Raw genomic sequence first — 22,958 nt, 5'->3', positions numbered from 1 at the left:
TCTGCGGCCGGCGGCGGAGGTGGGGACGCGACCGCGCTGACGACTGACAGGTGGGTCTGGCACAGCAAAGGGAGCGGGTGCGGCGGCAGGGCCTCCCCGGGGGCAGCGCGAAGGCCTCCCCCGGGGCAGTGCGGGCCGAGGCGGCGCCTCCCAAGCGGGGGCAGCAGAGGAGGGAGCGGAGCAGGAGCCGGGCGGAGGCGGCTGCGGCAGGGAGAGGCGGGTGGCAGGCGCGCTGGCTCCCATGCTGGCCTCGGTGCCACTACCGCGACTGCCGCGCTCCGGGCTTCTCTTTCCCCTGCGACGCGCAGCGGCTGCCCAGACATTCCGGCTGCCGGGTCTGGACAGCTCCCCGAACCCCTCCGCGGAGAGGAGTGAGGCGGCGCCCGGGTGGCCTCCGGGGCGCGCTTGGTCTCGGAGAAGTGGGGACGAGGCTGGAGGATGAGCGGCTGAGGGCGACGCGGGCACTGACGCGAGTTAGGGCCGCGACCACCGGCAGCTGGCAGCACGATGAGCGAGTCCCCGGAGACGCCCTAGCCCGGTGCGCGCGCCGGGCGGAGCGCGCAGGTGGGGCTGGGCTCTCCGCGGTCCGCCCCGCGCGGGTCCCCGACCGGCCCAGGATGGGCGCTGGCAACCGAGGTCCGCGCCCGCCGCTGCTACCCCTGCGCCCGCCACGAGCCCGGCGTCCGGCCCACGCCTTGCGCTCATGTATGTAGGTTGGGCGCCGGTCTTCAGGGCTGAGGGTGCATGCTGGGTGTCCCCGCGCTGCCGGACGCGCTCCCGCTGTGTTCCGCCGCTCAGCTGCTCCGGAGGAACCCACCCCCCCCCCCCCAGTCCAAGTTTGTGAATATGGGCGCTTCGCCCAGTGTTGAGGTCGGAAGGGACCGGGCAGGGGGGTGAGCAAGGCCGGGCACGTTCAGAGCCCTCAGGGAGGAAGGATGAGGGGGAGGGGACAGACGCACTGAAGTGCGCAGAGTGGGGGCGTTCGGGAAGTGAGGCAGAGAGAGACTGGATTGCCGGTGTCCTGCGGCGTATCGGGCTCTCCCAGCCCCTTTGGGCGGCAGAAACTTTGGAATCCAGAAAGGCTGGCGAGGGTCCGGCGAGTGGGAGGGTCTCGCCCCCACTCTGCGCCCTGGAGCCCCAGCCTTCCGCACTGCACTCCTTGGTGCTGCCCTGGCGCTTCTGCTCCGCAGCCAGGACCCTACAAGACTGAGCGCCGCGGCCGGCGACCTGGCTCCCGAGGCTCCCAGGGGCGGGCCGGCGGAGGAACTGAAGCCCCGGGAATCCCCGACTCGGCCCTCTGGGAAGGGGTCGAGGGCATCTTTTCATGCAGCGGGGCTTAGAGAGCAGGGAGGGGACATCTGCTCCCGAGACGGGAGGCTTTTAAGAAGTTGTTAGAAATGAATCGTGGAGTCCTAGGAGAAGCTTTGTTTAACCTCCCCGAATTTTCCCAGCACAAACCCCTAAAGCAAATGAGGAAGAGTTTCCCTCTTATCTTCCTGTACTTTCATCTGTCTCTAACTCCACTGCTGAATTCTCCATTTAATAACCTTCGGGAAACGTGGCCAGGACCTAGGGAGGGACACCCTGGGTGCCCGAATTACGTGGTTCCCAGCAGAGCTTTGCAGGGGGGCGCGGGCCCTGCTCACTGCGTTCCCTGGGCTCCGCAAGCCGCCCTTGGCCATCTCCAACACTAATCACGACTACATCAGAAACACGCCGGCCGGTGTCGTTCTTGGATTTCGTTTCCAATATATCGCTCCACAATTTGTGATGTCTAAGAACCCCGGCCGTGCACCGACGCTGGGCATGCTGCCCCCGCCCCCGTCGCCCAGCTCGTTAATCTAGAGCTATGCCGGAGCCCGGGTGGGGGCCGCGGCGGGCCAGGGCGCGCGCGGGCCGCGGGGCTCAGTTGTGCTGCTGTTCTCTCCGCAGGGACGGCGGCTCCCGGCTGGCGGCGGCGCGCCCCCGGGCTGTGAATGCGACTCGCCCCTCGGCCGCGCTCCCCGCCCGCCCGCCCGCCGGGACGTGGTAGGGGATGCCCAGCTCCACTGCGATGGCAGTTGGCGCGCTCTCCAGTTCCCTCCTGGTCACCTGCTGCCTGATGGTGGCTCTGTGCAGTCCGAGCATCCCGCTGGAGAAGCTGGCCCAGGCACCAGAGCAGCCGGGCCAGGAGAAGCGTGAGCACGCCTCTCGGGACGGCCCGGGGCGGGTGAACGAGCTTGGGCGCCCGGCGAGGGACGAGGGCGGCAGCGGCCGAGACTGGAAGAGCAAGAGCGGCCGTGGGCTCGCCGGCCGTGAGCCGTGGAGCAAGCTGAAGCAGGCCTGGGTCTCCCAGGGCGTGGGCGCCAAGGCTGGGGATCTGCAGGTCCGGCCCCGTGGGGACACCCCGCAGGGGGAAGCTCTGGCTGCAGCCGCCCAGGACGCGATTGGCCCGGAACTCGCACCCACGCCCGAGCCACCAGAGGAGTACGTGTACCCGGACTATCGCGGCAAGGGCTGCGTGGACGAGAGCGGCTTCGTGTACGCGATCGGGGAGAAGTTCGCGCCGGGCCCCTCGGCCTGCCCGTGCCTGTGCACCGAGGAGGGTCCGCTGTGCGCGCAGCCGGAGTGCCCGAGGCTGCACCCGCGCTGCATCCACGTCGACACGAGCCAGTGCTGCCCGCAGTGCAAGGAGAGGAAGAACTACTGCGAGTTCCGGGGCAAGACCTATCAGACTTTGGAGGAGTTCGTGGTAAGAGGCGAACGCCCGCCGGGCGACTTTGCACCTTCCAGGAAGGGGTGGAACAGCTTTGGTTCTGTGGTCCCCCACTTTGAAGAAGAGGTGCTCTCTGGTTCTCAGAGGTGGAGAGCGCTGTGCTCAAGACCCTTTGACATGACCTCTCTTTTTCAGGGCAGAGGTAATCCTTCCAAGAGCACTGTGGCCAGTCCATAGGGATTCCTTCGGTGTTCACTTTAAAAGGGCTTCATGAGGATGAAGCCCATGGCACTGAAGGCAAGGGTCCCAACAGGTATCAGAGGGACTTTCAACATTAATTTACTGCTCCTAATTTGGGAATGTTGTCGCTGAAATGCTCAACCTGCTTTCAAACACAGGGTAATTTACTATGCCATTTGGGATATATTTTTCAACTAATAGCTAATTAAGGGAGACTATTCATATAAATAAGTCATTTCCCTAGATTATGTGTGTATCATGCAAATGTTCTAAAAATTAAAAGAAAAAAATATTTGCTCATGGGGTGCCAAATCATAGTGGATGGCGAAACCAACAAGTGCAGTTAATGGTTAAAAATTGTTTTGATTTAGATACGTAGTAGTAGTGTTAATAATACCGGCCATCTCTCTAATGCCTACTGTCCGTCAGGATCCCGCTGTTTTACATGTACATTAGTTAAATCTCATACCATTCTAGGAGGTGGATTATTATCCATTGTCTCCATTTTATGGAGAAGAGGAAACAGACACAGAATATTTAAATAATGTGTTGAAGGCAGGGCAGCTATTAAGAAGCAGATTCATATGTCAAACTAAGTAGTTCTACTCCCATAGCTTAGGTTTTTAACCCTTATACTCTACTTGAACCAAAAGCCCAGCTCCACTGCGGCTTTAGTTTGGGTGAAAGTGCTGCACAGCCTGCATGCACAAGCTCCAGTTAAAATCCCTGCAAGTGGGCTGGGGGCCTGAGAGAGACCTGCACAGGTGTTCAGTTATTTCAAACACCTCAAGGTAGGCTCAACCTATGGCCTGCCTGGACTTGGCCCATTGACTTGCCAGGCCATAGCTGTCCTTTTCCCACCTGCAGAGGGCGTCATGGAACGTGCAGCTACTAAAGCAAAGCTTGGCAGGCAGGTAGGGAGGAATTCTGCTGGCATACCCCTCCTGGAATTAGCCTGTGAGATCTGCTAATTCCCAGGATGTGAAGGCCATGTAGTTACTGACTTGTGGAAATGAATTATCAAGTGTTACAGAAGTCCAAAGCCAGGAAGGACATATCTATATATGGTGTACAAAGTATGGAAAGAGTGCTGGAATTTAGAGTCAGGAAACATGGTTATCCCTTCTGGCTTTACCACTGACCAGCTGCAGGACTAGAACAAAAGACATATCCCCTCTGGGTTTCTTTTCTCTTATCTGTAAGATAAGGGGCCAGCTATCCCTAGGCTCATGTAGCAAAATATAGCTCCAGGCATACATTGCTTAAGTACTAACATTTGACTTCAGCCCTTTGGAGAAAGACAGCTGAGAGGAGCAACTCATATGATCCATGCCCAGGCCATACAAAATTAACTAAATCAGAAACCCTGCCCCTCAAAATGCTTCCTGCCTATGGGAGGGTCTAGTAGTTATCTCTCCAGATGTGTTGGGTGCAATACAAAAGTGCACAGGCAAATGTGTCCAGGTAAAGGAACTCGTGGGTGCCAGAAGACCCCAGAAGAGGGGCCTTCCATTTTGGCTTGGAGCAGGGTCATAGAACACTAGAACAATTCTCTTCGGTTTTGAATTGGTAACATCATTGGCTCTTCTAAAGTCAAAGATAAGCAGTGGTTTGTAATTAATTCCTTTTGTTGTTTGCACTGTTTATAGTTCCATCGTAATTTGTTAGAATTGTCGTAAGAGGTAAACTGAGGAATTAGTAGCACTTTGATCTAGAAAGCCCAAATACTTCAGTGTCCACCTACCTACCTGAGATCACAGGTAAAGGGAATAATTCAAACTTCCGTCTTAATTGTACCTGCTAAATGATAGCAGCCATGAAGCTGCTTTTGTCAATGGAGGAGAGGGATCTCTTATTTAATTCCTCTTTGCTACCTGTTTGGTAGTCCATAGGTAGAATGTGTTTTCAAACTCTTGAGGACGGGAGATGATACTGACAAAAGGGAAACTGGAAAGATTACAATCTTAGAAAGAAATTAAAATACCAGTAAAGCTATTTTTGGAGTATTAAGTGCATCTTCCATCTTCAAATAATATTTCATTCTAAACTTTCATCAATTATTACCAGATGCTGGGATGCACACATGCTTGAAAGTTGCAAAGTTGTTACAAATTTTTAATTATATGCTTGTTCTTATGTCAACTACATAAAGATTTTATAGTGTTATATCATGTTTGCTCCTTTTTGTTAGTATCAGGAACATTTCTAGGCATTCTTCTAATTTATTGTGGCCTTATGCAGGCCATTTACTGTCTTCATTTTTCTGTCCTTCAGTGTACAAAAGAGAAAGCAGTGCTTTTTTTGAAGAATGTTGAAAATATGAATGTAGAATGGTATAGGGTTAGTTGTGAGTCCACGGGGTTTGTGGGTTGTAGTAATAGAGATTTGTCGTGATGCTGAGTACCAGGGCACAGAAATTGTTAACATGCCTGCTCTGGGTATTTTGGATTTCAGAGAGAGGTAAATTGTACTCTGTAGTTTGCATAGCACAAAGTACATGGAAAACGAAAAAGGAAAGCATTTCTGTCTGAAGTGCTTTGCACTTCTCTGAAGAAAATGTAATTCAAATGGAGATTGTGGTACAGTAGGGTCATGACTGGAACACTGTTTACTTTAGCAAGGAAGGAAGTGAAAGTGAGATTACTTGGGCCTCAGTCCCTGCAAGATGCAAGATCCTTTAACAGTCTGTTCTCTGCTTCCAGAGAGAGAGAGAGAGAGAGAGAGAGAGAGAGAGAGAGAGAGAGAGAGAGAGACAGAGAGAGGGGAAATTACTAGTTATTGATGGAGGCTTGACCCTCTTTGAGCAGTAGATTAACCCCAGAGCCTGCCTGTGCTTGTGATGTGCAGGGTATTTGGCTCCGGCAGGAGTGTGGTTTCTCCCTGTCTTCATAGGCTTCTCTTTTGTTGGGCATGTTTTCTTGCTGCCTTCTCTACTCAGTTTTCTGCATATTCTGAACCTGTTCTTTCCCTTCTCTCTGTACTCTTTTACCCCATTAAAACTTCCTCTCCTTACAGCCTGTTTGATCTCAGTTAGATACTTGTGAAAGATCTCACTGATTCCACAAAATACCATTAAGCTGCTAATAATAATGAGAGTAATGTGTTCATTCCTCCAGGGATGGTTGTAATTTAATTTGTACATTCAAATAAAAACATAGTTAATAATAGAATTTTCCCCACTGCCTCTCAAATGATACCAAGTGTCTTTTTTTTCTTTAACTTATACCAGCAGGCATCCAACTTTGAATAAGGAAGCTTATCTATTGGCTTATTATTATTATTTTTAACTGTTTTTTTAAAACAGGAATGATATTTTTAACTGTTTTGTGCTTCCTACAGTATATTAGTCTGCTAGGGCTGCTGGAGCAAAGGAACACAGACGGGGTAATTTAAACAGAAATTTGTTGTCTGGAAATCCAAGATTTCCAGACTTCCAGTTTTGCAAGTAATCTGGAAGTCCAAGATCAAGGCGTTGGCAGGGCTGGTTTCTTCTGAGGCCTCTCTCCTTGACTTGCAGATGTCCATCTTCTCCCTGGGTTTTTTCGTGGTGTTCCCTCTGCATCTGTCTGTGTCCACTTCTCTTCTTATAAGGACACACTCATATTGGATTGGGGCCTGCTCCAATGACCTCATTTTAACTTAATTACCTCTTTAAAGACCTGTCTCCAAACAGTCATATTCTTAGCTGCTGGCATGAGGACTTCAAAATTTGAATTGTAGAAGCACACAGTTCAGCCCAAAACATAGTGTCAATGACTGAAATTGACTTCATAAAACAGATCTAATGAGGTAGTAACAGTGGGGTGTGTGAGGATGCATCAGCACGCATGATGGGAAAACAGTGCTTACGGCAAAGGCATAGAGTGAGTGGTGATGAAGTGTATGCCAATGAATATTAACTGAGGGGCTCATCTTGACCATTCTGATTCTGTGTCTATTGCATTCTGAGAGTCACTTTAGGAGTTCTTGTATTACTTATGTGAATGGATCCTTGTATCACGGAAAACTAAAAGGTGACTAAGGGTGCGGAGGGGGGCTATATTGAGTAGTTGTAAGTTTTGCCTCAATTACCATGTGATTTGTTCAGAAGTAAAATAACATTTGAAATGTGTTAATTAAAAAAAAATCATTCTATTTTGATCAACAAAACAAGTTGTTTTCGTCATGAGAATCCTGGTCTCTGTGATTCCCTCTGTGAATCTTGGGAGGACTGTGATGGTGGAAAGGGGAGTTTGCAGGCTTATTTCATGTTTTATAGAACCTAATGGAAATTTTGTGACTCTGAAATAGGGCCATACAGGATAACTAAATCTTCACATTTCTTTGCTTTTGGTATGATTGATATCAGCAAAGTGTGTCAACACTGGTTATCATAGCTGATCAGGAGCTCTGATTGGCAATTGTATAAGTCTTTGAAGAAAAAGGGAAGATGAATTATTAATAAGTGAAACTTACTAGACCGTCTTTCAAAGCTTGAGAACTGTTGAGAGAGAGATAACAGGAAGGGGTACTTGGAGGTGAAATGATTTGGGACCGCTGAGTTAAACCAAATTCTCTGACTGCTTCCATATCTGACTTGCCGTTAACCCCACTGCAAAAATCTTATTTCTAGGTTTTTATCAATTAAAAAAATTCAAACGTGAAATTTGGAATCAAAACCTCCATCTAAATAGATCTCTACTGCAATTATGAGAAAATGCCAGCAAAGAGAAAGCCACGGTTATTCATGCTTTTCAGTCTAATGGTATTTATATTCTTTTGGCTGATGTTACTTAACTGAAAACAATGCTATTATTATCTACCTTCACTAAGTAAAATGAGTCAATCTGTGTTCTTTTCTGCAGGTCAGGCTAATGCATGTACTGTTGCTGTCTCTGAGTTTGTTTTGGTTCTGAGTAAGATTTTGTAAATTCTCGACTTCTCATTTTCTACCCTTGTGTCTAAAGTCATTTAAACAGTGACTTTTTTTTTTTTTAAAGAGGGAGTCATATGCCATATCTAGACTCTTTAGATATGTTCCTAACTGAGGTGGGGGAAACACAGCTTTAAAAACTGCTTATTTGCCTGCTTCATACAATATCTGATGTTAAGTATGATGGAATTAACACCATAACCTTTTGTAGTGGGCGGAAGGGAATCAATATTTATCCAGTACCAGTATTTTTTATGTGTTGGCTTTTCTGGAGTAATTTACACAACAGACTAATCAGTTGGTGGTATTTTCTTTATTTTTAAAGGAGAGAAAACTAAGGTCCGAAAAAGTTAAATAGCTTGATCAACATCATAGAGCTAGTAAATGGTAAAGACAGGATTTGAATCCTAGCATGTTGGACTGTGAAGATCGTGCATAGTGTCTTCATGACCATATGGTGATGAAGTGGCATTTTGTGTGTGGTGGAGAACATTTCAGGTACCTGGAAAAAGGAAAAATAATACAAGTCCAGAGTACCTTGCTCATATATATGTCCAATAAATGCTTGATCCACTTGGTTAAACATGTATTTACATGGATTTATGTCATATTTGACTGGGCCATCTGATGGACAAAATAATGCCTGTGTCCTTCAAAGGATGAAGTCTTGAGTTGTAATGGAACTAAAAGTACTTAGTCCCAGGATTTCCCTGAGAGCAAGGGGGAATGAGTCCAGGGGGCAGCGAAAAGAAGACTAGATCCCAAGAGGTGTGGGACTCCAGGGATGATCAGACCCATGGGGGGCAACAGGTGGCCCAAGAGGAAGATCTGGTTCTAGGAGGTATTCTGTTTGGCTCACGGCATATAAAACATTTGTTTATTAGTGCCAGTATTTGACAAGTGGGAGGTTCATGTAAATTCCCAGATTGCCTAATTCTTACAAAAATGAAATGATTCCCAGATGGCAGCCATCTGTCAGATCTGGGCAGGGCTGCTCCTGTGGGAGGGCATTTGCTTTCCAGCTGACCACACCCCTACTTGGCAGATGTGCGATTCACCCATGTTTCTGTAAATACACGACTTTGAAAAGACTCTTGTTCATAGGCAGTGAAAATTCACCTTAGAAAATTAGTGCCCTCTCCAGAATCATACAGGCAGTTGATATCGTGAGGAGGTTTAGGAAAGCAGGTCCCATGCTCTCCAGTCCTTTCCTCTTCAGTTTTGGTGGAGAATCAGCTTCTGGAACTTTGAGGACAGGGTACTTATCATCTGAACACAGCAGTGTGAACCGGGTTCTGTTTTATCCAGTGCTTCCCTGGACAACTTTCAGAGCCTTGTTTTCTAGTGGTTAGAAAGAAAAAAAAATGGGGCTTGGTGTGGTGACTCATGCCTGTAATCCCAGCACTTTGGGAGACTGAGGTTGGAAGATCACTTGAGTCCAGGAGTTAAAGCCCAGTCTGGACAACATAGTGAGGCCCCATCTCTACCACAAATTGAAAACAAAACAAAACAAAAGAACGGCCAGGCATGTTGGTGCTCACCTGTAGACCCAGCTACTTGAGAGGCTGAGGCAGGAGGATGGCTGGAGCCCAAGAATTTGAAGTTGCAGTGAGTCATGACTGGGTCACTGCATGCCAACCTGGATGATAGCATGAAACCCCATCTTAAAAATCAGAAAAGAAAAATAAAAAAGTGGATAGTATTCTGCATTTATCTCCCATTATAAGAAGTAAATAAGATGTATGTGAAAGCAATTTGAACCTGTAAAGCTCTGAACAAAGTTGATGTGAATATTTAGACAAGTTCTGCAGAGTGTGCCGCTCAGGGGTAGGTGGCCACGCCCTGGTCCAGGTTTTGGTCTCTAGAAGGACTCTTGTAGACCATTAGGGACTGGCTCCGTGGAGCTGTTTTTCCATAAAGCATTACCTCCTCGGATGATACCTCTAAATCTGGTAAGTCCCAACAGAAACATTATTCTTACATTTATTTGAAAATATTTAAGACACCATGTGTGCCAGTCCCTGGGCTGCATCCTGGAGATGTGACGGGAAGCACATGGCCCCCTCCAGGAGACAGGCAGCAGTGCTGTGGTGTGTGAGGCACTGTGAGAGTTTGGGTCAGGGGTTCAAGGGGACACACAGTAGAAGTCACTCTATTATTATTAATAGACCCATTGTTGCTGATGACTTGTTTTTAAATGGCAGAGGAATCCTGGGCCAGATGTTCTAGGGAAAAGAAAAGAGTTTGTATCAAATGTAACAACTGTGAGTTTGCATGAAGGATATGGCTTCCCACCCAGGCCTACCTACCCTGTGACCATCCTTCATGGTACTTTTCTGACCACGTAGCTGGAAATCCTTCTTACTGCCTGTCTGTTCCAAGGCTGAGATCCTGCCAGCTGGATCATACTTCTCATTCTATTTCTGTCGGGCACTGGGGTGCGGCCAGGACATAGACCGCCTTTCAAATCTGTGGAAAAGGATGATGTCAGGCCTCTGCCGAGGGCCCTATGAGTTCTCTCAGAAGCCTTAGGCCTGTGAAAAAGCATAGAGCTTGAAAATTAAAACTCCATGGCTGGGCACAGTGGCTCATGCCTATATTCCCGGCAGTTTGGGAGGCCGAGCTGGGAGGATCACTTGAGCCCAGGAGTTTAGGATTAGTGTGTGCAACAGAGTGAGACCCTGTCTCTAAAAAAAAAAATAACAATAATGAGAGAAAGAAAGAAAGAAAGAGAAAGAAAGAAAGAAAGAAAGAAAGAAAGGAGGGAGGGAAGGAAGGAAGGGAGGGAGGGAGGGAGGGAGGGAGGGAGGGAGGGAGGAAGGAGAAAAAGAAATTAAAATGCCAGGTGGCTCTGCACATTTCCAAGTATCCAAGTATAGTAAAAGTGATGATGCTTTAAACATGAGACTACTCCTTCCTTTCCTGGGAATATGGAGGACAGCCTGAAACCTCACTTTCAACAAAATGCCTGAAATCCTGAATACCATATAAAGCACATATTTTTTACAGCAAAATGTTGCTTGTATAAATTGATGGGGTACAGTGTAATTTTATTACATGGATACACTGCGTAGTGGTAAAGGAAGAGCGTCTAGTGAAGTCATCACCAGACTAATGTACATTGCATCCGAGTAATGTACACTGCATCTGAATAATGTATACTGCATCCGTTACATAATCTGTCATTATCTACTCCCTCCCCATCCCTGACACCCTTCTGAGTCTCCATTGTCTGTCATTTTACATTCTACGTCCATTTTTAAAAGCACAGCTGACATGGCAAGAGAATAAGAGAAATTAATTTCTAGAGGTGGAGTTGGAATCCATAGAGCAAAGTCTGCCTTGAAGTGGTGGCTGTCTGGGAGCATCTCTTGATCTCGGGCCCTGGGCCCTTGGCCCTCATGGCCAATCATTGCTGGGTTGTGGCATGTGATGAGTGCAGGTACCCAAGTAGAGAGAATCAGATCAGGATCTATCTTATAAAGCCAGGAGACACAAGAGCCTGTACTGCAGTGGGACAATGTAAGCAAACATCTCTCAGTGGACCTTGGCTCTGTCCAGAAGAGAAAGAAATGTTTGTTTTCCCTGAGTCATTGCCATCTGTAGCAGGCTTACCCTCTTAGGAATGTGGAGCCCCATTTATGCTTCCCTGTGTGGTGTGCAAAGTCCAAATGGAATATGTGTTTTTAAATGGATCGACAGGTATCTGACCTAAACACACGCACACGGGGTGAATGCACCCTTCACCCAGGCTACAAAAAATTCCCACAAATAGTGTTCCAGGGAATGTGACCTCAAAATAAAAACTAGTCACAAGGAGAAAGGGCATTGTAAGCAAGAATCAGCTGAGGCAAAAGCAGTTGAATCAGGCCCAGATATTGGGATGTAAAATGAGTATATTTGATATATACTCATTTTGATGTCTATTTTGAGATATTTGATAGCAAACCAGCACACAGATCTGAAGAAGTTAAGTAGTATGAAACATATATAGATGGGACACAGGAAAGAGATGTTTCGATACACGGAGGATAAAGTGAAAAGATCTACCACACATCTGCTTAGAATTCTGATAGAGATTGTAGAGAATGGGAGAAATTAAGATATGGAAGTTCCAAGTCTTTCTAGTTGAAAGACATCTATTTTCTCATTCAGGAAACCCAATGAATCTAAAGAAAGATAAATAAAAATATATTCACACCCAGCCATATTATAGAGACTGCAGAACAACAAAGGCAAAATAAAGATGTTCAGAGCAACCAGACAGAGAGGACATTACCTCCAGAATAGCAGTGAGTAGGCTGACAGCAGACATCTGGTCAACAGAAAACACAGCACAGTAGGAGAATATTTTTAAATAAGAGAGAAACAAGTGTTAATCTGATTGATGTATCCAACAAAATTGTCCTTCAAGAATAAGCCTAAAGAAAGATACTTTATACAATGGAGAGTATCACCAAAAAGTATTTACTAAAATAATTTTTTAAAAGGAGTCTAAAGGATGAAATTTAGGAAGAAGGAAGATGATCCCAGAAGCAAAGTCACAGAATCAAGGAGTGGATACAACTTAACTGTTTACTAAGGTGTAGACCGGTGGAGCTCAGCTGTAGGCAACATTGCCTGCCTTCCCTCAGGAGACCTTTGCAAGGTATTTGTTACCTGGGTATATCGTGTGATGCTGAGGTTTGGGATAAGAATGATCACATCACTCAGGTACTGAACATAGTATGCAACAGTTAGTTTTTCAACCCTTGCCCACCTCCCTCGCCCCTCTTATAGTCCCCAGTGTCTATTGTTCCCATCTTTGAGTACATAAGTGCCCAATGTTTAGCTTCCACTTATAAATGAAAACATGTGGTATTCGGTTTTCTGTTCCTGCAATAATTCACCTAGGGTAGTGGCCCCCAACTGCATCCATGTTGCTGCAAAGGACGTGATTCCATTCTTTTTTAAGACTATGTAGTATTCCATGGTATATATGTACCACATTTTATTTATCCAATCCAGTGTTGATGGGCACTTAGGTTGATTCCATGTCTTTACTATTGTGAGCAGTGCTGCAATGAACATAGGAGTATATGTGTCATTTTGGTAGAAGGATTTATTTTCCTTTGGGTATATACTCAGGAATGGGATTGCTGGGTAATAGGTTGCTCTGATTTAAGTTCTTTGAGAAATCTCCAACTACTTTCTGCAGTGGCTGAACTAATTTACATTCCCTCCAACAGTGTATTCGTGCTCCCTTTTCCCTGCAGCCTCACAAGGATCCATTATTTTGTGACCTTTTAATAATGGCCATTCCAACTGGTGTGAGATAGTATCTCATTGTGATTATGATTTGCGTTTGTCTGATGATCGGTGATGTTGAGCATGTTATCATATGCTTGTTGGCTGTTTGTTTGTCTAATTTTGAGAAGTGTCTGTTCATGTCTCTTGCCCACTTTTTAATGGCGCTATTAGCTATTTGCTTGCTGATTTGTTTAAATTCCTTATAGAGGGTGGACCTTTGTTGGATGCATAGTTTGCAAATATTTTCTCCCATTCTGTAGACTGTTTACTCTGTGGATAGATTCTTTTACTGTGCAGAAGCTCTTTAGTTTAAATATTCTTAGAAAACAGGTGCTGGGAGCCAGCTCAGCCTTAGGCCAAATCATCAAGTAGGTGAACATTTCAAAGGCACCCCCAGCTGGTCAGAATTGCCCACCGCCAAGTTCTACTCAGCCATGGGCAATTTTTCCTGCCCTTCCTGTAATGAAGGTCAGAATGCCTGGAAATCAGATTCCTTTCCTACTGCTCTCTATACCCTTGGGGCAATAGGCCAATCAGAAATAAATAGTACCTTCAACCATACCAAACAGATTGGCCCTTCTGTATGTATCTTTGCTTTCCTCGTATCTAGCTTTAAAAACAATTTTTATTTATATTTTACTTTCAAATTCTGTGTGCTTTTAAAAAAGAGAGCTCAACATTTTTGTTTTAGAAAGCTTGAAATAAATGAAATATAATAGAATTAATTTCAAGTGAGTCACTATTCTTATTAATTCTTCTTGATATGCCAGGAGCTAAACCTCCCTGCCTGGTAACACTGTGGCACTGTTGACAGCTACGCTCTAGGGACATGGAGGGACACACGCCCCACCTGTGAGGAGCCGGGGATGTGCAGGGAGCCAGCAGGTGACCAGATGCTCACCTTCCTTTCTCATGTGGGGCAACATTGCCCCGAGCGCCTTTGCCTCCACTCACTGTGCTTTTGCTGCGTCACACACACAAATGTCAGGAGTGGGTAGGTTGAAAAAGAATATGGCTTTTGACAAGGCTGCTGCTGTGGCCTGGGCAGGAGAATCAGGAGAGAGACAGGCAGCTGAGGGGTACACTGTGCTCTCATGTCAGCCTCCCAGCTCAGGGTAACCTCCCACTGGTAACAGAGTTCATGTCTGGGCTCCCAGTGCCCTCCAGGAAGCCAAGAAAATCAGCTCATCTTGCTTCTAGGTAACAGCAAGGGATGACAGATATAATTTAATGGTCAGATCTCAGGGACCATTGCACCGTATGACTGAGTGCAAAGAGTCCCTTTCTGCGTGAGTGAGCACTGCTGTGCCTTCTCCACCAGAGCTTAAAACTCCATGGAAAGGGACTTCATTAAACGGAGAATCCGCAGTGGGTGTCCTGTTCTAATTTCAGCCTACCTTTGAATAGGCTTAGCTTCAAGAAGAGATTCAGAGCCAGTAATGGGAGCCCACAGTGCCTGTCCACTCCTGGCTCGGGCTGTGGCCCAGCACTTTCTGGGTAATTGGCAGCTGATATGCTGAAGGAACTTGAACAAGACAAGCAAACCATGACTTCAGACAGCGTCCAGACGGGCATCCATTTGGGTCACTTTACAATTGCGGGTGCGAGTGCTACTGCTGGAGCCAGGCCAGCTTTGGGCAAAGGCAGACTGATGGGTGCCTTTGGTCATCTTCACTTCCTGCTTATAGTGGGCATTGTCATCACCATCTCAAATAAAAGAATGCCAAATGGGGGCGGTGTAGTTCTGTCTTCTCCCGGCCTCTGTGTGTGTATGTGAGAGAGAGTGGGTGAGTGTGGGTGTGTGAGACAGTGTGGATGTGTGTGAGTGTGGGTGTGTGTGAGACAGTATGAGTGTGTAAGTGTGAGAGAGTGAGTGTGTATGAGCTTGGGGGCGTGTGACACCCCCACACCCACACACCCACACTCTCATGAGTGGTGGGTGGGTGAGTGGGTGTGTGGGTGTGTGTGAGTGTGGATGTGTGGGTGTGTGTTGGTGTGGGCGGTGAGTGTGTGTGTGAGAGAGGGTGTGTGGGTGTGTGTGAGTGTGAATGTGTGGGTATGAGAGTCTGTGAGTGTGGGGGTATGAGGTGTGTGTGTGAGAGAGGGTGTGTGGGTGTGGAGTGTGTGTGGATGTGTGGGTGTGTGTTGGTGTGGGCGGTGAGTGTGTGTGTGAGAGAAGGTGTTTTTGTGTGACTGGGTATGTAAGAGTGTGTGTGTGGGTGTGTGTGAGAGAGTGGATATGTGGATATGAGAGTGTGAGCATGTGTGTGGGGGTGTGTGAGGGGTGGGTGTGTGAGAGGGTGTGTGTGGAGTGTGTGTATGTGTGTGTGGGTTGCATGAGTATGGGCATATGTGGGTGAGAATATGAGTGTGGGTGCATGTGTGTGTGTGTGTGTGAGAGTATGTGTGTGGGAGATGTGGGTGCATGTATGAGTGTCTTTGTGTGTGTTAGCATGTGTGGGTGCGTGTGTGAGTGGGAGTATGTGTGAGTGGGTGTGTGAGTGGGTGTATGAGAGAGTAGGTGTGGGTGTGAATGAGTGTATGAGAGTGCATATGTGTGTATGAGAATGAGTGGGTGTATGTGTGAGTGTGGGTGTATGTGTGTTAGTGTGTGTGTGGGTGCATATGTGTGAGCATGGGTGTACGTGTGAGAGTGTGTGAATGAGAGTGTAGGCGTGGGAGTGGGTGTGTGTATGAGTGTGAATGTGGCTGTATGCATGTATGTGAGAGTGTGGGTATGAGCGAGTGTGAGTGTGGGTGTGTGTCCATGAGTATGGGTGTAGGTGTGTGTGAGTGTGTGGGTACATGTAAATGTATATGTGACTGTGTGTGTGAGTGTGTGTATGAAGTAGGCATAGTAGTTCCATTGCATTAACATTTCCCCCCATTGGCCACAGTCCCCACCACTCCCTATTACACACCTAGTTCACTGCCTCATTTTCTTACTTGAGTGGTCCCTGAAGTAATTTGAATTTGTCATCCCTGAGAGAACTAATCCCCATGTCGCACTCGTCTTTTAAAAGTCTATTCTTAGGAAAACATTATTTTAGTCATTTATGTATTAAGTGAAAATTAAACTCTCTGTTTTTTTTTCTCCCAAGGATTACTTAGCTTTAATTCTTTAATTCTAAAACAAAAGGGTTTTGATCTTCCAATGTTTTTAAAGAAGAGACTCTCTTTCAAAATTTGTCAGAGAACCTTCTTCTCTCCCCAAGCCGGTGGTCAGATGCAGCTGACGTTACTTTCCTTCTCTTACAGGCTTAATTTAGGAATCTATAAATGAGCAAATTATCTACGAAATAATTCTACAAAGATGTCAGCATCACCCATGCTTCCCAGCTGGGAAGTGAGAGGCCGCTCCCTGCACTGGCCCTGGTGCTCCAGGTGGCCCTATGGCCACGGGGTGCAGGTGGCCAGCAGGTTTGGCTGCATCCTTTCTGACTGTATATCTGGTAGGCAGGCTGGCAGATTCCAGACTGCCCATCAGGTCTGAACCATCAGCATAGAAGGTCTTCCTCATTCTCCTCCTAGCTCTTCTGCTGTTTGCAACCAAATAAATATGTACTATAAACACTGCCACTGGTTTTTCCCCTCATAGTTGACCTAGTAAGTTCCTGTTGATCTGTATTAATACGAAGGAATTATTCAGGAGAGGATTTAAAAGATGTTAGTAGACAACGGTCTTGCCTGAAGCTTAAACCATAAAGAAGGAAAAGTTGTCTGTGGTGCCCGAGAAGAAAGCTGTATTGCCTCAGATTGTCAGGCTGCTGTATTCTTAATCTATTGTGCGGTACGTGGAGTTGTCTTCTTACTGACACTCCGAAACTGACAGCCTCTGGGGGACAGTTCTTAATTAAATCCCTTTGTGTGCAAATCTGTTCTCTGACAGAGAGTGGAAAGACAAAGAGAACAGAAGAAAATTCTTTTCTGAATGGCACAGGCAGCAGCATCTCTGTGTCCTTAGTTTCTGTTGCTATAATCCTTGTGTTGGAGGCTGGAAGGTAGTTTGTGAATCAACATCACTTCACATTAGCATTAGCTCTCTTTTTGAGGGAGAAAGTAGAGAGGGGCAGGGAAGCTAGGTGGGGAGCCTTTCTACGCCTGCCTGGATTGGTGAAGGGACATCACGTGGCAGGGCACCTGCCAGCCCTCAGGGGGTCGGGGACTCAGGCTGCAGGGCCAGTGTCCCCAGGTGGCAAGGACCCTTCTGCTTGTCAAGTTTGGAAGGAGAATTTGGCCGTGTCCTGTGCTAGTTTAATAAGACAGTTTCGGGGAAGAAACCTGAAGAAGGACGGGGGAGAGGTGTAGTCCCAGGTGACTGCTGAAAGGAAGACCTCATTTTCCAGGTTTCTTACAGGTCGTGAGGAGGGCTGGCAGGTGCAGGCAGAGCCACTCCAGGATGCCTGTGGATTCTGAGTACTTATTAATGAAGATTTTCTATCAGTGGCCCTGTGGTATGACCAGACTTGAGTTCAGGCAGCGACCTGCCTCTAAAAGTCACCAGACCTGTGGGTGTGTTTTCACTCCATAAAAAACAAAGTTGAAAGGAATCACTTCAGCATTTTCAGCATTTTCCTCCAGCTCTGAAAACACACAGTTCCGGGTTATCAGAAGCTAGTAAGACTTCATTATGTAAATGGAAGGGACTTGGTGACTTGCCTCTACATGCACCGGAAGGGTGTGAGCTGGAAACAGGTTTTCATAAATTGGGCAGCTAGAAAAGGCACTTTCGCCATCTGGTGACAGAACTGTGACAATGATTTTGGGAGGCTGCTTGTCCTGGGCTACACGGAGAGACTGCTTTGTCGTTCGTGCCTTTCACTAACTTCTTAATCTGAGGTCATCCAAACAATCATTTAACAGGGTCAAAATGAATACAACAGAAGTGGTATGTGGAGACAGGGAGGTCCTCTTAGTTTAGAACATTGCTTTTCCTTTCATGGCTCCCAACATTTGCTGATGGCTGAAAACAGTTGTTCTTATGATACTGAAGTTTCTGTCTCTTTTGGGATATCCCAGCCTTTTGGGCAGTCAGGAATCTGATCACTTCTGGGAAGTTACTCAGCTTTTCAGGAGTTATCTCCCAAACCTAGGGCCATTTTTCTGAGTGCCCCCTCCACCAGCTGCAGGCTGATTCAAGCCAGGGTGGTGGCATCTGACCTTTTGGCTTCGCCCTCATTCCATCCTCCTCCCTTGGGTCCTTCTTTCCAGATGAGAAGATGCTTCGCCTTCCTTTGTTATACGTTCTTTCATTCTTCCCACTCTATGATTGAACCTCTGGACTTTGGCTCTCGGTCTGTAAAACGCGAGCTCAAGAAGTACTGATAACGACCACTGCCTTCCTGGAAAGCCTAGCCCTCATCATTCTTGAAAGCACAGCAATTATGTAGTTACTTGTTCTGCTTACTTGTGTCTGCTCTCCAGAAAACCAAGGCTTAGCCTCTGTGTAGATGCAATGGTGGAAGGGCCAAAGGGAAACACTGGTGAGAAAGAAAATACAAGTGTCACTTCAAAACACTGTCCTTCTCTCTGCCATGACTACTAGCACATTTGGCCCTCCACATCCACAGATGCCATATATGCAGAGCCACCTGGAAGGGACCTGAGCATCCTTGAATTTTAGTATCTGAGTAGTTTCCCGGAATCAGTCCCCCGTGGATACCAGCGGACGACTGAAATTCATCCTTGTGGAGTGTCCATCACGAGCCACTCACCGCTCTAAGCACTTTGCCAACAGTAATTTAACCATCCTCATTTTACAGATAAAAAGACTGAGGCACAAGTTTCAGATAACTTGCTCCAGGTCCCACAGTTAATCAGGGGCAGAATTGGGCTTGATTGTCCTCTCCCGCTGTGCACATTTACACTGCACTAGACATCTTTGATTTTGCACTCCTGTGGCCAGGCAGTGACTGTGAGGATTGGTACCCCAGTAGGTTCAACAGGTAACTTCCTCCTTCCCCTTTTTAACATGAGGACATGGAAACTCAGGAAGGAAAAGGGACTGGCTGGAGATGGCGCAGTCCAGTTCTAGAGCTGCTTCTCTTCCTGAGAATCGCTGTACTGTTGCCATGTACGCTGTCATTCCTCCTGTTTCCTTGGCCACCCTTCCTACCCTTGCTCTGGAAGCCTCCTGTCCTGGTGGCCAGAGGTCTCCCCATCTGCACTGTGTCCAGCTTTGTATTTTTCCTCGGGCTTGGCTGGAGGAGGCCAGATGTTGGAGCCACTACACAGCCTCCTCCCTGGGGAAGCCTCATAGGGTTTCAGTGGGAGAAGGGAACGTGGGATTCCTCCTGTGTGTTCTCATCTTGGTACTATGGTGTTGGGCGGTTGGCCAGGGGCTCGCCTGAGGCTACAGGGCAGGCTGAGGAGTGAGGTCCAGGACCGAGTTTCCCACGTCTCGTGGCCTACCTGGGTCTCTAGATCTGGGAGAACCCTCGTGCTTATTCCTTTACAATTAAGATTCCTGGCAGCTGCTCCCAGAGGCCCTGACAGAACTTTAAATTGTGCTACTGATTCCACTCTCTGTCTTTGCTTTCTTATGGAAGAGATGCAGCCCAGTAAAGCGCCACTAAAATCCTCCATCAGATGGCTGCTGGTTGGGATTTGGAATATTTCCTGGCATTTTTTAGGTACTTCATAAATGACCTTTGATGTGGAACAGATTCATATCTGAGATATTTAAAAATGTATGTTTAGAATGTATCAAATGTGCCTAAATAATATGCAGACTCTGTCAAGGCATCACTGGATGCCACTTTTTTGTCACATTTGTTTCTAACCCTCCTTTTTTTAATGAAATTGAAGTGTACAGATAGAAACAAAACTGCCCTCTCATTCATCCCATCCTGCCCCCTTTCCTTTCTCTGCAGAAGTAGCTGGTGCAGTGAAGTTGCTACATACATTCCTGCACTGATTTTCTTATTTTATTCATGAGCCTGTATCTGTAAGCAACACCTGTTTGTACATGTATTTTCAAAGACTGACATTGATAGAAGCAACATCATGCCACATATATTCTTTTGCAACTTTTTTTTCCTGTTTATGTTTTTGAGATTCATCTGTATTGTCACAGGCATATTTGTTCATTAATTTATAACTGCTGTCGATTATTCCATCTGATTAACACCACAATGTGTTTATCCACTCTCTTAGTGGTCGATTGTTTCTAACTTTTTTCTATTGCAAACTGTTAGGGCTTTAGGTCTTTGATGCACATAAATGGCATGCATTTTTTCACTTTGATGTTAACAACCAACTGAGAAGGGACACAGAGACCAAGATCAGCATCCTGGACTGGGAAGTGCAGCTAGATGGACCAGGGTAGACCAGCGGCATTTCTGAACCTCAGCAGTCTGAGCAACTCAGAGTCCACCTGTAGGGGTACCTGCAAGGTTTCTGAAAGGAGGGCACAAATGCGCTCATTGTGTGAACTAGCCAACACCAGAGAGCTAATCAGAGGGGCTGAGCAGAGTGGCTGTAGAGTTTCTTTGAATGCCTCCTCCCAGAGAGACATAACTGAAGACTGGAAGAGAAGCAAGAATTTCTCTCACTCCCGACCCTCTCATTCTAACCTCTATATATCCCAAACCAAAGCCATTTTCCCCATTTGCATGCTGGCAAATGTAAGAACTTTAGTTCCCCTTCTCTTGGCCAAGACCTTATGTTATCAGACTTTCTTTTCATGCAACTCGAATGTGCATGAAATACTATCATTTGGTTTGCATTTTTTCTGATTTTTAATGAGATGGAATGTTCTTTTATACATTAATTGACCATTCAGATTTTCTTCTTTTGCCACTTAATAGAGCATTCACAATTGAGGACACTGAGACACAGCAATGTTAAGTGCTTGCCCAAGCTTACACCAATAAATACATTGGAATTTGCATCCATGCCTGTTAGCTGCACTGTCTTTGGCCCTTGTAATAAACAGGGTGTAAGCTCAGCAGGCAGGTATGTATGGGTGCTGGACGCAGAAGCTTGAGAAAGAAATATTGCATATAGTTTGAAGAGGTTATTGTTGGTTATTGTAGATCCAAGTTGGTCTTGTCTTGTGGTACAAGGACCCAGAGCACAGGATATTCATCGCCTCATTCCATATTCCCCAGGGTATACAGGCTATATTCCTAATGCCTTCCCTCTCCACCTGCCCAATCTGATCCACTGTTGCACTTCTTCCTTGTAGTTCAGTTTGGCCAGTCTAGAATGTGCAGCATCCTTTGGACACGTCTCCATCCTCATCATCTTGTCTACGTGGTCCTCTTCTCTTTTCTACCTGTCCCAATCCTTCCCACCTGACTTACCATATACCAAGTTCTCTGTCCGATAATTCCAACCAGAAGTGACAGCACTGCCTTTAAAACTCTCAGTAAGCACATAGCTCAGTTAGTACCCAACATTTTCAGCCATTTTGTTAGTTTCTCTTCCATATATTTATACCTCATCTCCCTAACCAGACTAAGCATTTGAGGTGAGTGACTTGTGTATTTCTTTATATCTCTCCTTGAGAACACTAGGAGAGATAATGTAGTAAGCCTATGCAATTGATCAAGAGTAGGATGGCTGGGTCGTTGATGCGATTTGTGGGGCCTCTTCTTAGTATTGTTGCCCCAGGTCCCATGTATATGTAATCTCTAATCAGCAAGATGGATATGTATCTTTCATATTTGAATTTGAAAATTTTTGTCAATTGTGTAAGTATGAATTATCAATTATTCATTACACATTTTTAGCTGTTTAAAGAAGACATCAACAGAGGGAGTAGAGCAGAGAGTTAGACGTCTGGAATAGGTGCAGTGTGGTGTGCAGCTTTCTGTGCCCTAGGTTCAGAACTGGAATCAGGACCTTGAAGTTCGCTTTCTCATCTCAGATTTTGCATTTACTCACTTTCCACACAGCCCTCATACAGTATCGACCCCTTCTTTAAAGTCACTACTTTAGTATCTATGCCTTCTATTCCCTTTGTGGATTACATGTGTAATTCAAATCATGATCCGTCTCAATAGAAAGGTTTAACTTTATTCCCCATTCTTAAGGGTTGGGTGCCTAATCCTTGAGCAGCTCTTTGTGAAGTGTTCAGCAATTGTCCCTGTAGCAAAGTTGTAGACACTGTTTTTGTTTTCATAGTATGTTGTGTAAGTTCGTGTTAGATCTTGTGTCTTTCCAACCATTTCTTTCTTGACTCAGTCAATATTTCTTGAGCTTGTTCAACATTTTGCACTCGCCCAGTTACTGTAGCCATCATAGATATGACTGAGAGATGGCTCTGGCCCTTGAGTTGCACCTACTCTAGGTGGCCACACTTTCTGCACACATGGGGGTTAGGAACCTCAGTGATAGACCATCTGTGTCCAAAAGGCCTGGCAGGCTCCAGGGGGTCCAGAGACTTAAAGAATTTCAAGGAAGGGAAGGATTGGGAGAGGCAGATAGGAAGGAAGGGGGCAGACAATATTTCAGTGTTTCATTGGTTTCATGTTAGTATTATTTTGGGGTTTTTTTGTTTTGTTTTTATTTTATTTTATTTTATTTTATTTTTTATTATTATACTTTGAGTTCTAGGGTACATGTGCATAACGTGCAGGTTTGTTACATATGTATACTTGTGCCATGTTGGTGTGCTGCAGCCATCAACTCGTCAACACCCATCAACTCGTCATTTACATCAGGTATAACTCCCAATGCAATCCCTCCCCCCTCCCCCCTCCCCATGATAGGCCCCGGTGTGTGATGTTCCCCTTCCCAAGTCCAAGTGATCTCATTGTTCAGTTCCCACCTATGAGTGAGAACATGCGGTGTTTGGTTTTCTGTTCTTGTGATAGT

The 22,958-nt window shown here is 46.4% G+C and overlaps 1 protein-coding gene across 2 annotated transcripts in view; it reads left to right on the top strand.

The window, feature by feature from the left end:
• The first annotated feature begins 229 nt into the window (after nt 1–229).
• VWC2 (von Willebrand factor C domain containing 2) overlaps nt 230–22,958 on the top strand; it is a 162,280-nt gene continuing 139,551 nt past the window's right edge. The window contains exons 1-2 of one of the 2 annotated variants that reach the window (XM_007981353.3): nt 230–705; nt 1,933–2,731. In XM_007981353.3, the coding sequence (XP_007979544.1) occupies nt 2,036–2,731 (696 nt within the window). In that variant the 5' untranslated portion in view covers nt 230–705; nt 1,933–2,035. Of the gene's footprint in view, nt 706–884; nt 2,732–22,958 lie in introns of those variants that run through there. The other variant, XR_494634.3, reaches the window with a different exon arrangement.

The sequence above is a fragment of the Chlorocebus sabaeus genome, chromosome 21 (assembly GCF_047675955.1).
Source record: "Chlorocebus sabaeus isolate Y175 chromosome 21, mChlSab1.0.hap1, whole genome shotgun sequence".
NCBI lineage: Eukaryota > Metazoa > Chordata > Mammalia > Primates > Cercopithecidae > Chlorocebus > Chlorocebus sabaeus.
This window is presented reverse-complemented; position numbering and strand designations above follow the sequence as displayed.